This window comes from Paramisgurnus dabryanus, chromosome 8, assembly GCF_030506205.2.
Source record: "Paramisgurnus dabryanus chromosome 8, PD_genome_1.1, whole genome shotgun sequence".
NCBI classification, from domain to species: domain Eukaryota; kingdom Metazoa; phylum Chordata; class Actinopteri; order Cypriniformes; family Cobitidae; genus Paramisgurnus; species Paramisgurnus dabryanus.
In genome coordinates this window covers 28,663,792-28,678,013 of record NC_133344.1, presented here as the reverse complement: position 1 = coordinate 28,678,013, position 14,222 = coordinate 28,663,792, and the positions used below count along the sequence as shown (strand labels likewise).

Below are 14,222 nucleotides of genomic sequence, written 5' to 3'. Positions count from 1 at the left end.
AAGTGCATGACAGTGTTGCTTCTTATGAAAGTGCATTCAGTATAAACAGCTTGAGAATGTTTTGGTCTTAAAGGGGTAGTTCACCCAAAAACAAACAAAAAAATCAGTAGGAAACTCAAATACTGTGGAAGTCAGTGAGTACATCAAATGTGTAGGGGAAAACCAGGCGAAAGTAACGCGGGACGAATGTAACAAAGTGATTTTCTCCGACCACTGATAACATTTTCACTACAAACTATGACAGCATCTTTAGCAAACAACCCTTGAGAGAGCTGATAAATATTGTTATTTTCTTTCCGTTTTGTGCGTCTAGGTCCAGAAAGCTGTTTTCAACCATGATAAGTAAATTCCTAAAGCGGTCATTTTATTCTTATAATGCGCTGTGTTTCTTGTTTCATGTGTTTCAGTACTGATCAATCTACAGGTTATTTAGCATATCCTGAAGTTTGACTTCTCAGAGTTTTTCAAAATAAAAGTAAATTGGGTTTAAATCTCAGGAGTTCCTGGTGGGACGAAAGTAACACTTGTTACTTTTGTCTCGCTGCTAATACTGTTGCAATATGCTTAAAAATTATATTATTCTGATTTTATAGTGTTCAAACTGTTAAAAACGGTTTTATTTTCAACTTTTTAAGTTTACAGGTTGCTTTTGAAACATTTAATAAAACTGAAATTTAAAATGTCATTATTTTTTGCAAAGATATTGAGTTTGCAGTTACAAATGAACAAGGTCATAGTCATGTATATTTACTAAAAACAAGTGTAACTCAAAAATCTTTGCTGGGTGTGTTCAGGCGCATTGTTGGTGCGTTGCTATTTTGAGGCAACTAAAATAGACTACGCCATTGACCAACAAAAACCTGCTCTAAAGTCTAAAGTCAATGGCGCAATATGTTTTTTTGTTATTTAAAGAGCGCATTAGTAATATGTGCTTATAAACGGGACAACAACGCGGGTTTGCTTATCACATACATGGATGTGCAGCAGCACAAAAATGCTTTTAAATATGAAAGATTAAAGGATTGAATGTAAAAGATTATTATTGAGTCTCTTGGACATAAATGAGGATTGATTATGAGATGTTAGAAGGCACAAAGAGCTGCTTCACCTGTAGCCTGGTAAGTAAATAAATGCTTTGCTTTAAACAAATGCATCTTTTTAAAAATGTTTTTAAATGCTATCTTACAGATTTATTGTATATGATGACTCTGTACCTGTGGATATGGTGAGATAAGAAACATTTTAAGTAATGCTTTGTAAAAAATCCCATGGCGCTGTTCTAGTGCTGAAACTAGTGCTAAAAAATCGGTACACCTCTCAGAAAATGTACAAATAAAGATAATTTTAGATGTTCAACGACCATTAAGAGCATTGGATTTTTCTATTTTTATGATAAACTCTGACTTATCTAGACAGTGCAGGTTACATTTACTGTCTACTGCTGCTTCTAAATTTATCCAAAATTGGATCGACTTAAAAAATACTACAAATGATAACGCCTAAAATATTTAAAAAAATTTACCTTAAATGTTTCACTTTTTCACAGAAAAACCTTAAATTTTTAGGGGTTCCCAACTGAAGTCAACCTTTAAATTGAATCTTTGATCTTTTACAGTGTATCAAAAGTTGAATATAAATTGTTGAGTGTTGTTGGGTGAACTTTAGGTTGCCTTATTTCAAGTTGGTTCAACTTAATTTTTTTGTAGTGAATTTGAAAGATATTGGGCATTACTTAGTAAATTGAGCTTGGTGAAAGTCAAGACCTTTAATCCCGGAAATTACTGCCGTAAATGTAACTTTTTAATACAATAAAAAGAAAAAAAAAAAACTCAAAAGAACAGGGTTTTTTGTTATTCTTAAAGGCATTTATACTGTTAAAAGTGAAAGATGCTCTACTTGGAAAAATGTATTGCTTTATAAACTTACATTTTCTCACTTTAAGTGAAAAATTTAAGGTGATTTTTGTTTTAATTAGGCCTACTTCAATTGGTAACACCGAAAATATATAAAAAATTGAACAAAGTGAGAAGTTATTTTTTTTACAGTTACAAGGAGAACCAAAAAACCCCACACAGCATTTCAAGATGCCCAGTGTTTTATTTATTGTCATATGCTGTTCAAGAGTAAAGGTCACATGTAAAGAAGCTGTAAATAAGCAGATTTTACAGTAAAGCAAGCATGAAGCAGACCCTTGTTCAAACATCTCATTAGGGGATGTGATAACCTGACAGACAACTGAGCCTGCAGGTAAAGGACACAGATAAATGATAACATCCATAGGGGATTTCTTCTAAAAAACTGATGGCTTTCTAACTGACGGATTCATGAGCCGTACACAAGGAAGAAAAACAATTATTAACTACCTTGTAAGGTTTTAGGTTAAACATGTTAGCCTTAATTCTGCAATACTTTTCACATCATGATCAGCGCCCTGAACAAATAAAGCAAGCTGTTTTTGCTTTAATAGACAGTATAAATTCTAAAGATTATTTTATTTGCAGTTAAACTAAATATTTGTCCCTGATCCCCTACAACAGGTGCTAAACTGTTTATATACACCATATGCATATATGTTTCACCCTATAATGATCTAAACAGAAGCTTCACAAAAATGCACAAATGCTAATCCCACTTCTCATAATTAGATTATGAAACTCAAATCTGAATTTCACAGACAGGGTCACAAATATCCTAAATATCTTCAGAAAAAAGCGAGGGGTTGCAGATGTAGGTTTCTTTTTGACCCTCATGATCTTCCAGTAGTTTTTCAAGGGCTATCGAGCCCTCAGGGGCCTGGGGAGACTTAACCTGCTGAGGCTCTGGTTCTGGGGAGAGTATAGGCAAAGTCAGAGGCACAGGGAAGAGCTGGGGGGCAGAAAGAGCCGCTGGCATTGAAGGCGCCTGCACGACGGAGCCGGCAATTGAGGATAAAGACTGGGCCCATGGAATGTACGTCAGGTCTGGGACGTCCACCTGAGGCAGAGTTGAATTGGAGCTGCTCATAGTCTAATAGAGAACCAGATAAAGGGTTAGTGAAAGCAGATAAGTGCTGGTGAACATCTATAGGCTGTAGGCTTGGTTTCTAGCATACCCCAAGGTTGGTGAAGAGAGGCGTGTGTGCTAAAGTCAGCATGGAGGAAGGGCCCACAACAGTGTAACTGGGACAGATAGGCTGGACGTACATATCAGTGCTGTGGGAGGGAAGGGAGGGGTCATGCTGTAGACAGTCAGGCGGAGACCAGTGACCTAGAGGCTGAAGAGCAGCTGTGCTTGTGGTCTGGGCAATCCATCCTGTGCAGAGTCCACCGACGTCCACAATCGAATCGTTGAGGCTGGTCTGAGTGACTTCTGTGAAACTTGAAGTCCCTTTTAGAAACGAAAAAAATTTTGTGTTAGTGAAATTGACTGACTTTTGAAGGATATTACCTCATAATTTACTCACCTTAATACCATCCTAGGTGTATTTGACTTCCTTTCTTCAGCCGAACACATTTAGAGAACTTCTTGCTCTTCCTAGATTTATAATGGCATTGCATAGTACCTTCTTTTTGGAAGCCTACCAATAAAAGTACATTTATATATGTCTTCCAAACCTAAATGATAAGTTTTTGAGTGAAAATGATATTTAGCAATTAACACGGCCTGAAAATAGTCCCCTTGGTTACTTTCAATAGCGGGAACTATTTTCAGGCAGTGCGTAATATCACTACGCCTGCTACAGCCATGTTACGACAGCAAAGTCCTTGATTATTACGGCAGAATGAGAGTACAGTTCCTAGCCATATCCGCCTAAAAAATCGCAACTTTTAATTTTCTGTCGGTCTAAGTACACGATGGAACTACAGAAGAGTCAAGTTTTAAATAGGAAAAATATCAAAACTCTTTGGTTATTTTTAGCGCAATGGTTATGATCTAATCAGATTCAATGAATTATGCTAAACTATGCTAAAAGTGGTAGCGCTAGACCCAGAGATCAGCTGAATGGATCCCAAAACGGTAAAAATCAAATGTTAAACTCTAGGGGAGCTGGAAAATGTATTCCTTTAAGATATAATTGACGAGTCTTGTTACTATTTGTCATAAGAAACATCAAAATCACTTCAGAAGATATACTGTATTAACCCACTGCGTCTTATGGATTCCTTTTATAATGATGGATGGGCTTCAAAAAATGGGTACTTTTAAATGCCATTACAAAGCTAGCAAGAGTCATATACATCTGGATTAGGATTAAGATAAGTAAATTATGAGGTAATTTTCATTTTTTGTGAACTATTTCTTTTAAGAAACAAAACATTGGGATGTTGCTTACCAGCATGTGTGTATGAGGGAAAAGTGTTGTTGGAAATCATCATCTGAAAAAGAAACCACACAAGTACAGAAGATACTTTATTCCTGTATTTTACTGTAAACGTCATGTTTATGTTATTAAATAAAGATTAAATTTGTCATTATTTACTGACCCTCATGTAAGGAATAATGTTTAATAGATAATGAATGTGAGTAGTGACTGAAGCTTTTGGATATTAACATTTTAAAGACATTGGAAATATTTTGCGTTCTGCTGAAGAAGTCAGCAGTCATATGGCTTTGGTAGAACATAAAGGGATGTCTCATTAACATGTTTTTTTTTCAAAGTTTTTACATAAATAAAACACCAAAATGTTCGCCCTAAGGGTTAACTTACTGGAGACAAGATAATCTTTGGACCTGGCTTTACAATTAGATTTGAAACTGTCTGCAACTATTGTGCAGAAAACATGACAACAACAACAACAACATACAGTCCATCTCAACAAAGCTAGTTGTAATGCAGCTGCAACATGATCTCACGGAAAGTCGTGTTATAGTCATGAAAAATTTGATTAATTTATTCGTGTTCATGGGACGAAATTCAGCTTTTTTTGTGCCTTGAGGACGGATGTCTTTTTCGTGTAACTCGAACAAATTTCTATAAATAGTTTTTCATGTCTTTGGCACGATTTTCTTTTTCGTGTCATTTTATGTATTGTTTTCCTATTTTTAAATCATTTTCGCTTGGGGTTAGATTTGGGGTTTGGGTTAGGATGTGTTTTTATTTATTAGTTTCTACATGTTTTTCTTCCGGCTTTAAAACTATTCTCGCCGTGAGTTGGGTTAGAGTTGGGATTTGGATGTCTAAATATGTAACAGAAAGTGATTCTAACCCCAACCCCAAGCCACAATGATAAGAAAACAGGAAATATGCCACGGACATGAAAAACGATTTATAGAAATTCATGCAAGTGACACGAAAAAAGACATTTGTGCTCAAGGCATGGAAAAAGCTGAATTTTGTGCCATGGACACATCCAAATGAAGCTTGTTACCAAATGAAGTATTTTTTTATAAGTTGACCCAACTTTTCACTTTTACAGTGCAGATGACTGCAGGCCGGATCCACACTGGATCTGCACTGTACAACTGAAAAGTTGGGTCAACTTATAAAAATACTTAATTTGGTTACACCTAAAAATGTATGTTTATTCAACTTCACTTTCACTTGACATGTTTTAGGTGTTAGCAATTGAAGTAACCTTTTAAGTTGAACCAACTTTCACTTTTTACATGGTGCTGTCTGGGAAACAATAAGTAGAAATGCTCCCTGGATTAGCCAGGCACAACCCAGGACCCCTCTTCCTGTAAGACGACAGTGCCAACCACTGAACCACGGTGTTGCCCATCATTTTAGTCATCATATCAATAGAAAAGAGCATGAAAAAAATCAATTATTTTAACTTACACTATTACATAGTGACCCTATACAACTTTTTACCTTAAATGAATTATAAGACAGATATTATTTGACCTTTTTCGTTATCTATCTTGTTAAGTTGTTGATAAGATCTAAATTGAGGAACACTAAAAATCTGGAGATCTAATGAACGAGGGGGAGGGTTATAAATGATGCCCCGGGTCACTAAAGATCCGAGGTATGCATTTAAGGGTTAAATAAAAAGTCATAAAATGTACCATCACACAATGTAAATAAGTTTTAATATAAGAGTATGTGAATAACTCAATTTTGACAAAATTATCAGAACCTGATACTGCAATTCCAAGGTGACAATTTGTGAAAATAAGACATTTCAATAACTGACTAATAACCTTTTCATTGCCATTAAAATACTTTTGTTGAGTTACTCCTCAACATTGCTATTTTTGCTCCTAAAGAAAGTTTAATAAGTCACAACGCTTCGACCATGATGTTTCGAGTCAATATTTGTTGGGTGAAACGTGACTTATTAAACTTTCTGTGGATTTTATTTAAACTTGTATTCACCTTTTGGCCGAGCACCTGCAAAAGTTTGTACAGATGTGAGCATATTCCTCAACATTTCCATGGTTTGTGAAGATATTTTGCAATTCCAACAAATCCTTCCACAATCCATCCATCTCTCAAAACACAAACCAAGGTCCTCAGATTGCTGTTGCAGATGCAGCGGAAATAGTTGAGACCACCATTTGTGAATTAAGATTATGAGAGGCCATTAAGTAGAGGTGCAAAATCTTGGTCAGTCAATAAATGCAATCTAAAGGTTTAGTCAACAGGTCAAGATATATTAATAGGCTTCTTTTGCAAAATGATTAACATGCCAGGACAAGTAATTCCACTTAAATTTCACTTAAATAGACAAGGACCCACACCTGGTAGATTGGATTGAGGCGTTTCCCACTGTGGCCCCCAGCGCAACAATGACAGAATCGCTTATAAACGTGCCTCCCAAAAAGAAAGAGGTGTTGAATGAAATGGCAGAAATCACATGGAGGGGCTGGCTCATGGATAACCTAGCTACCCCTAGAGTAACAGATGCAGATAAGAGAAGATCCAGCTCTTGTGTGAGTTATTCACATCATACGTAATGCTACTTGGAAAGCAATCACAAACTCATGTACCATTAGTACCTCTGGTGAATAGCTTTAAGAGTTTTTGTAAACAGACATCAAGCATTACAAGAGAGCTGCATTTAGAGGCTTTGCAGTATCTACTGGGGGTACTTTATAGCCCATCCACAATCTGCTAGAGGCTAAATGTATTTAACAGCGAGATTGTCCCCCGCTAATTTGAGTCATTCTTTTAGCCACGTTTTTTAATGTGCGGAAAATGCTACTTTAGTGTATGTTTATGTTTTTATGTGTTGTCAAGTGTAATTAGAGGGTTGGTAGGCAAGCCTCTTGGCAGGTCCACAAACTGATTTGCATAGGCCCTATGCCCAGCCCTCTGGCTGTATGGGGGAATAGTTTAACTGCCACAGAAAAACACCTGGATTATATAAGGCCAAAATCCCCCTTGTCTGAAATCCTGTCTTTCTGCACTCAGTAGTAATGCCTAGTAATGCCAGACTACTGAAGATCAATGATGTGATGCACTATTCGACCTCGGGTCTACAGTATTTCAAAATGTATTCATTCGCATTTTTAATGATGAACATATTTTTCATTTTTTAAATTAAAATGTATTTAGATTTTTTTGTGAGGCAAATGTGTCAATTAAAGCCTGAAGGCTTATTAAAAACCTTTTGTAAAAAGAATTGGGGGGAAAATTACTGAGTCAGAAGTAAAAAAAGTTTTTTTTTTTTTTAATTATGCAATGAAGAAATTGATTTTAAAAATAAAGACAGACAGATCCACACACGTTTCCCTTCTTGCTGACATCTTTCATTTTTTTGTTATGCAACACAGCATGTGCATGTGCATGAAGGAAGGCGTGCAGATATTTCCCTTTATTTGGAAAATGATGTAATTTAGGTACATGCTGGTACTAAACCATTGTTTTGTAAAATACTTGCAAATTAAAGTCAGGGTGGTATCATCAACAAGCCAGATGCCATTTTATGTGACAAGAAACCGGTTAAACATAGATGACTCCTGTAATTATTGTGTGTTATATGTTTTCACATTTACTAAAAGCCTAGGAGGTTGAGGACAGTATTTGAATTGCTTTAATCTTTTAATTTTTTACTCCTGTCATTTTTTTGTGTCAGAAATGTAATACAAAAATGTATGAAACCAGAATTAACAAATATTTCATAACATTTTTCTTTAAATTATCTTAAAAATGCTTATTTATGAACCTCTAGACATCCAAGTAGATATTGATTGATCCTGCCGAGACCTACACTGTAAAAAAACTTTGCTGCTTTAATTTTTTTTGTTAAATCAACTCAGATTTACAAGTCATGTCAACAGAGATTAGTTGTCACAACTTATAAAATATAGTTGAGAAAAGTCAACTTAAATTTATAAGTTATAACAACTCACCTGTATACAACTCATCTCTAGTCAAGATAAATAATAGTAAGTTGAAATGACTTGTAAATCCGAGTTGATTCAACAAAAAATTTTAAGGCGGAAAAGTATTTTTTACATTGTATTAATTATTAAAGTAAGTAATTATTACTGTTAATAATTCGAGGGCCATGACCTGAAGTGACACAATAGTGGTGAAAAGATAAAGATGTGCAGCACTGTAGCAAGACCTAGAAATACAAAGTCTGCACACAATCCCAAAAAACCCTTTTTGTCCAAGCCCCCGCCCTTTATTTTCACACGACAATGGCAAATAAGTGACACTAACCAAATATCTGCTCACAAACAATTGCTAAGAGCTGACTCTGTAGAGCCCAAGGTCTTCTAATTCATTCGCTCTTTTCTTTCATAACCTCCTTTTCAGCCTCACATTTGGATATCCCCATTGTGCACGGGACGGATTAGATAAAGAACAAAAAGCAAGCTAAGACTTGAATACACAATGAATAAGAAAATGTAATGTGGGGGGGGGGGGTGTTAATAATAAAGAGTGTGAGCGTCTTATTGAGTGCGTGTGCACGTGTGTGTACGGGTTCATACTGCGGCGGTGAGGGGGGCCATTTTGGCAGCGTTTCCTCTTTTTCTGCGCAGCAGCTCCTTGACGGGGTCTTTGACTCTCACCCCCTGGTACGGCTTGGATGCAGACGCATCTGACGAGGCTGTCAAAAAAAAAAAACATGACAGATGTGAGAACGTCTCGTGACAACGGTACCGAAATGTTGCTTCTTTGCACCTTAAAGACACTTGGAGACATGTAAGAATCTCTCGCTCGTGCCAAGTGAAACAAGGTGTGGCAGAAGGTGTTGAAAGTTTCAGTCATACACGGCACATCACTTTTATTTGGACCCTTTTCACCTTTTGTGCTGTTTAATCTGAAACATAAAGATGCTATAAGAGCTTACTTGAAATTGTAGCCAATGGCGAAGAGCGTGGCAATATTAAGCCTGAAGGACACTGAAATTAGCCTATTCGAAATCTGTAATCTGTTCAGATTACAGTAAGCATGTCAGATACTATAACCACATTGAAAATCACACTCAGCACTTCATTTGACAACCGTGCACATGATATGTCACGGGCCGTATAGCTGACGTTATGAGATCTGTTGCTCAATTGCCCTCCACAAATGACATGAGGAACCCCTGAGCAAATTCCTTCACTTGTCTCTCCATGTCAGGAAACTGAAAAATGGTATCACATTTGTTCTGCGCTGGGAACATTTTCTAGGAAGTAACCCCACTGGCGACTGGATGAAGAATTTGATTCATTCATCTAAACATCTGTTACCGTGAAAAAACTGACAGCCGGGGTTGCTTGAAATTCTCTGCAAAATTATGATGATTCAGACATTACATAATGGAATTTTGGTTCCTGTATAGTTTACACTAAATATTTGATTTAGTCCTACTGATATATCGCTAATATATTACAGCAACCAACTGTAAAAAAAATGCAGCATGAAGTTTAAACAACTTAATTATGCAAGTCAATTCAACCTACTTTTTAAAGTTTTGACTTGTGATAAGTTAACATAACTTAGCCAACAAGTTGAAATTGTTTAACTAAATTTTAGATATAAATGTTGAAAAAAAAAGACAAAAACGTATTTACTGGAGCTGATACATTGCAAGACAAATCGTGTGCTGTCATACAAGCACAGCTGCTGGCCAACATTGAATACTAAAAGAAACCTCCAGCAGCGAGCACTGTGTACTTAAGAAGGTGTGATTGTTTGGTGATGTAAGATTGCCAAACATCTCCGTAAACCTTATTTGAAAAACCGAAGACAAAAGAAGTCCAAGTTTATTGCAAAAGTAATCCCACAGTAGGCCGGCACTTTCTCAGTATAGCCAACGTAAACACAATGCTCATTTCATGAATGAATACCCATAATTTGATCAATTAAAAAAAGTGAGTCACAATTTGAGTCGTAAATAAATCATTGCGTTAGTCACGCAAGCTTCAATGCAGTTCTCAAATCTGATAGCGATTTCACTGTTTGCTAATCGTTGTTTGCATAAAAGCCTCTACTCCACACCCCGTTCTGAGTAAAAGTATCTCACTAGAACAACTGTTACGTCTTAAGGGTAAAGTCCTCAATGTTTAATCATCAAATAATGGACTTGTTCTGCGCTATTAATCACAGATTCTTGACACACATTGCCAAACTTTCAATCTCTACAGTAACCATAACCGCCAAGGCTTTTGCTTTAATGAACAACACACTTGATTGTCATCATGCATGGCCTTTGCGCAAGACACTGAAGATGTGGTTTAGGATTTATACATTTATAGCACAAACAGACACACACACACACACACACAAAATCAGAAATAGCATTTTGCTCCTTAAACCACCAGCACAAATATAAAGAGTTCATTACGGTTTTACAATACAAGCACAGCAGGATTTAAAAAGTTTAAAAAGAGGAACCTGTGCAGCTGTGAAGTTTTTTATCAGGAGGAGGGCAATTGAGCAGTTTTGCATATCAAGCTTTAGCTGCTCCAAAGTACGGCTGCTTACTGTAATGGAACGCATTTCCCCAAAAAGGTCTATCATAAGAGCCATTATACTAACAGGACTGTGATGAATTTAACTGTTATTTACATTTACTTTATACGATACTGTTCAATTTAATGTGGAGGGATCCATAAAATTATTTTAGTTATTGTATTCGTGTTCGATATCTGTTTATGTTGTCAAAAAAAAGAAGAAATTTCCATCTTCAGCAGCAAAATACAGGCCCCTGTTTAAATGTACTTCATATTTACATCACATTTAGGCATTTAGGAGACTCATCCAAAATGACAACAGTAGGCCTACTCTACTAGACTTACTACCAACTTGCATTGTAATGAAACAATTAAAGTGTTCAATAGTTTAAAGGCAAGGGCCTTTAAAGTATAATTTTTAATTAAATGCTATGCCAGATAAAAAAAAACATTCAAAAATCTTCCTGAATTTAACTGAACAGTTGCCGAATGATGCCACATGCGTGACCTTGACTGTGACACCAGATAGATCATATCAACATATGAAGAGTTTCGTTGCAAAACGAGATAATTATTTTTCAGAAATCTCGTTTTTTTTTTGGTTGTGCATTCCAATTAATATCAGTTCAACTGCAGTTGGTTTGTTTTGATTTAACCTTCATAACTTAAAAAATACAGCTTAGTAGCACCATAAACAATAACATGATAACATAATTATAAACATGTTTTGACAAAAGGTGTAAAAAAAACGGAGTTATCTTGTTTTGCAACGAAACTCTCCATATATTTTATGCTACTTTAACTTAACAAATAAAGTTAAACAATTTAGACCTGTTTTTATAAGTTATGTCAACTTATCACAAGTCTAAACTTAAAATAGTAGGTTGAACTGACTTGCATAACCAAGTTGTTTAAACTTTTGGCTGCATTTTTGTACAGTGTAGTTATGAGATTATCAAAGTTTGATATTAATCATTGATTTCACATTCATTTCTATCTTTGACATGACATACTAAGTCAATTTTAAAGATATCAATGTTACATTTTTACAAGATGTTCTTTACATTATGTAGGATGATTTTATGTACACTGTAAAAAATGCATTGTCAACATAGTTAGAAAGTCAATTCAACCGACTATTTTAGGTTTTGACTTGTGATAAGTTGGCATATCTTATAAAACAAGTTGAAATTGTTTCACTTAATTTCTTAAGTTAAAGTAACATAAAAATATATGTTGATACATATCATTTTTTTTACAGTGTAGAAATCACAAAAATACATTTTAGCTGGGTTTTTACAGGCAGGGTCACTTATCAGAATGGATTTTGCTTCATTTCTTGCGTTCGTGAACAGTACTGTACCAAAATGCATAAGCTAATATAAATGTTATATATATATTTAGAAATTGTACTTACATTTTCCCATCTGCACTCTTGGATACGCAAATGTCTATACTGTTACATCTATTCAAATGCCTTCTCTATACACTTCCTGAGATCATCTTATAATTTTCAAGTGGTCGCTTAAGTGGGCTGCCTTATACAAGACACTGTAGTGTCAAGTGATGTCACCGTGGAGTGAAACCACAAGTTCACTTATAGTATTTTAACACTTCCAGAATACCATCAATACATTCTTATGTAAACTACACACTGCATGTCAATAGCAGATCTATCACATTAAATAATCAGAGAGGATCTTAAAACCTCATAACCACTTTACTCTTTATCTTATCGTGGTCCAAGTGGAGAGACATACAGTAGTATCACAGATGTGTCATTGTATTACAATCTGTTTTCTTTTTTGGAAGATGTTTTTGGTTTTCTGAATTGAAGATCACTTATGCTATATTTAGAAAGAACAATATTAAGAATAAATAAATTACTAGGAGTTGAAATAATAACAATAATACAAAAAGATTATCATTGTTGTTAATATTTACTATTTTTATTAATATTTCTGATCAACCCTCTATTTTAATGCATAGCAATTTCTCAAACAAGTCTTGCTAATGTCTTTTTTATTATTATTATCTGTAAACACCAATCAAGGCATTTTTAAATGCATAATAATATATTTAATGCATCTGGCAGACTATCCAAAGTGACTTACAGTGCATTTAGACTGTACATTTATCAGTATACAGGATCAAACCCTTGACCTTCGTGTTGCTTATGCAATGCTCTACCATTGAGCTACACAAACACTGTATATGTACATGAAGCGGTTTACATTCAAACAGCCCAGTATTTCTAAATATCACAGCTACATCAAAACTTCCTTCTTTTTGCTTTAACAAATGTGCTGTTTTCATTACTTTAATGAATTAAATACTGTTTGTGGGCACAGTTGTTCAAATCTGAGTCCAAAATTAGGCTACCGAGAATTCATCTAACCCATCTGAAACTGCCACGCTAGTCAATTTATTAGTGTTTAAAGGAAACATCTGCAGACGCTTTGAGGTTCATTGACCACTTAAACTATGAAACCCATCATGTTCCGTTTCTCAGGTCTGCTATCATTGCACAAACAATCACGCATATCAGCAACAATAACAGGAAACCTTGTTTTAATGAATATATCCTCATGAAATGCATCTAACGCATACATCAACTGTGATCTTTGAAATATTGCACAGAAATCTGCACAGCAGTTGGTCCATAGAGACTAAAGATGTCATATTGGGAATTTCCTGATGCAAGCTTTCAACTCACAAACCATTCAAATCTCTGCAAAAAGTGACAATACTTAGAAAAATAGATGAATAAAGCAGAAAGTTAAAAAAATCTTACCTCATTCTTGCATGAGAAGACAGACCTAAATGAGTCTAAATGAGTAACAACACTGTGTTGAACAGTAAATGCATGATAGCATTCTCTAATGCAAACTATAGGCTGGGTCCAATGCAAAGAAGTCTCAGTGGTATAAAAAAACGGAGTTATTTTAGTTACATTATTGAGTCATCATTTTCTGTGAGATAAAGTGATAAGACTAAAGCACAAAAAATAATTAGTTGTCCATCACTTTACAACCATCCCCAATAAATACATATAGGGGTGGTTTTCCCGGACAAGGTTTAGATTAATCCAGGACTAGGCCTTAGGACATTAAGTAGTTTTCAAACAAACCTTACAAAAAGTGATACTGGTGTGCATCTTGAGACAAAACATTGTCACTATTATACATCAAGATATGTCAGTGTTTTTAAATTAAGGCAGATCAAGTATGCATTTTAGTCTGGGACTAGGATAAGCCTTGGCCTGGTTAACCACCCCGTAGAGTTCAGATGCAAAACCCTAAAAGGATAGTTCACCCAAAAATATAAATTTTTTCATTGTGTACTCACCTGTTCAAAACCTGTATGAGTTTTTTTTATTTTGATGAACACAAAAGAAAATA

General features: G+C 35.3%; 1 protein-coding gene across 3 annotated transcripts; it reads right to left on the bottom strand.

Annotated features, from left to right (window-relative positions):
- Nucleotides 1-2,091: 2,091 nt before the first annotated feature.
- On the bottom strand, nt 2,092-13,677 carry LOC135771231 (POU domain class 2-associating factor 1). Of its 3 annotated transcripts, none has more exons than XM_065281404.2 (5): nt 13,616-13,677; nt 8,869-8,987; nt 4,313-4,355; nt 3,092-3,366; nt 2,092-3,006 (listed from the first exon to the last, which is right to left on the bottom strand). In XM_065281404.2, exons 2-5 carry the CDS (start codon nt 8,887-8,889, stop codon nt 2,692-2,694), a joined length of 654 nt encoding a protein of 217 aa, XP_065137476.1. In that variant the 5' UTR covers nt 8,890-8,987; nt 13,616-13,677; the 3' UTR covers nt 2,092-2,691. The 3 variants fall into 3 exon arrangements, with proteins under 3 accessions (XP_065137476.1, XP_065137475.1, XP_065137477.1); XM_065281403.1 differs by lacking the exon at nt 13,616-13,677 and adding an exon at nt 12,239-12,379; XM_065281405.2 differs by lacking the exons at nt 8,869-8,987; nt 13,616-13,677 and adding an exon at nt 5,556-8,113.
- Between the last annotated feature and the right edge of the window lie 545 nt (nt 13,678-14,222).

Excerpts from the sequence above, each read along its gene's own strand:
- LOC135771231 (XM_065281403.1), bottom strand. Across the intron at positions 4,356-8,868 it reads TGGCCCCCCTCACCGCCGCA|ATGATGATTTCCAACAACAC; the intron begins GTATGAACCCGT and ends TTTCTTTTTCAG. Across the intron at positions 3,367-4,312 it reads TCCCTCATACACACATGCTG|GGACTTCAAGTTTCACAGAA; the intron begins GTAAGCAACATC and ends CGTTTCTAAAAG.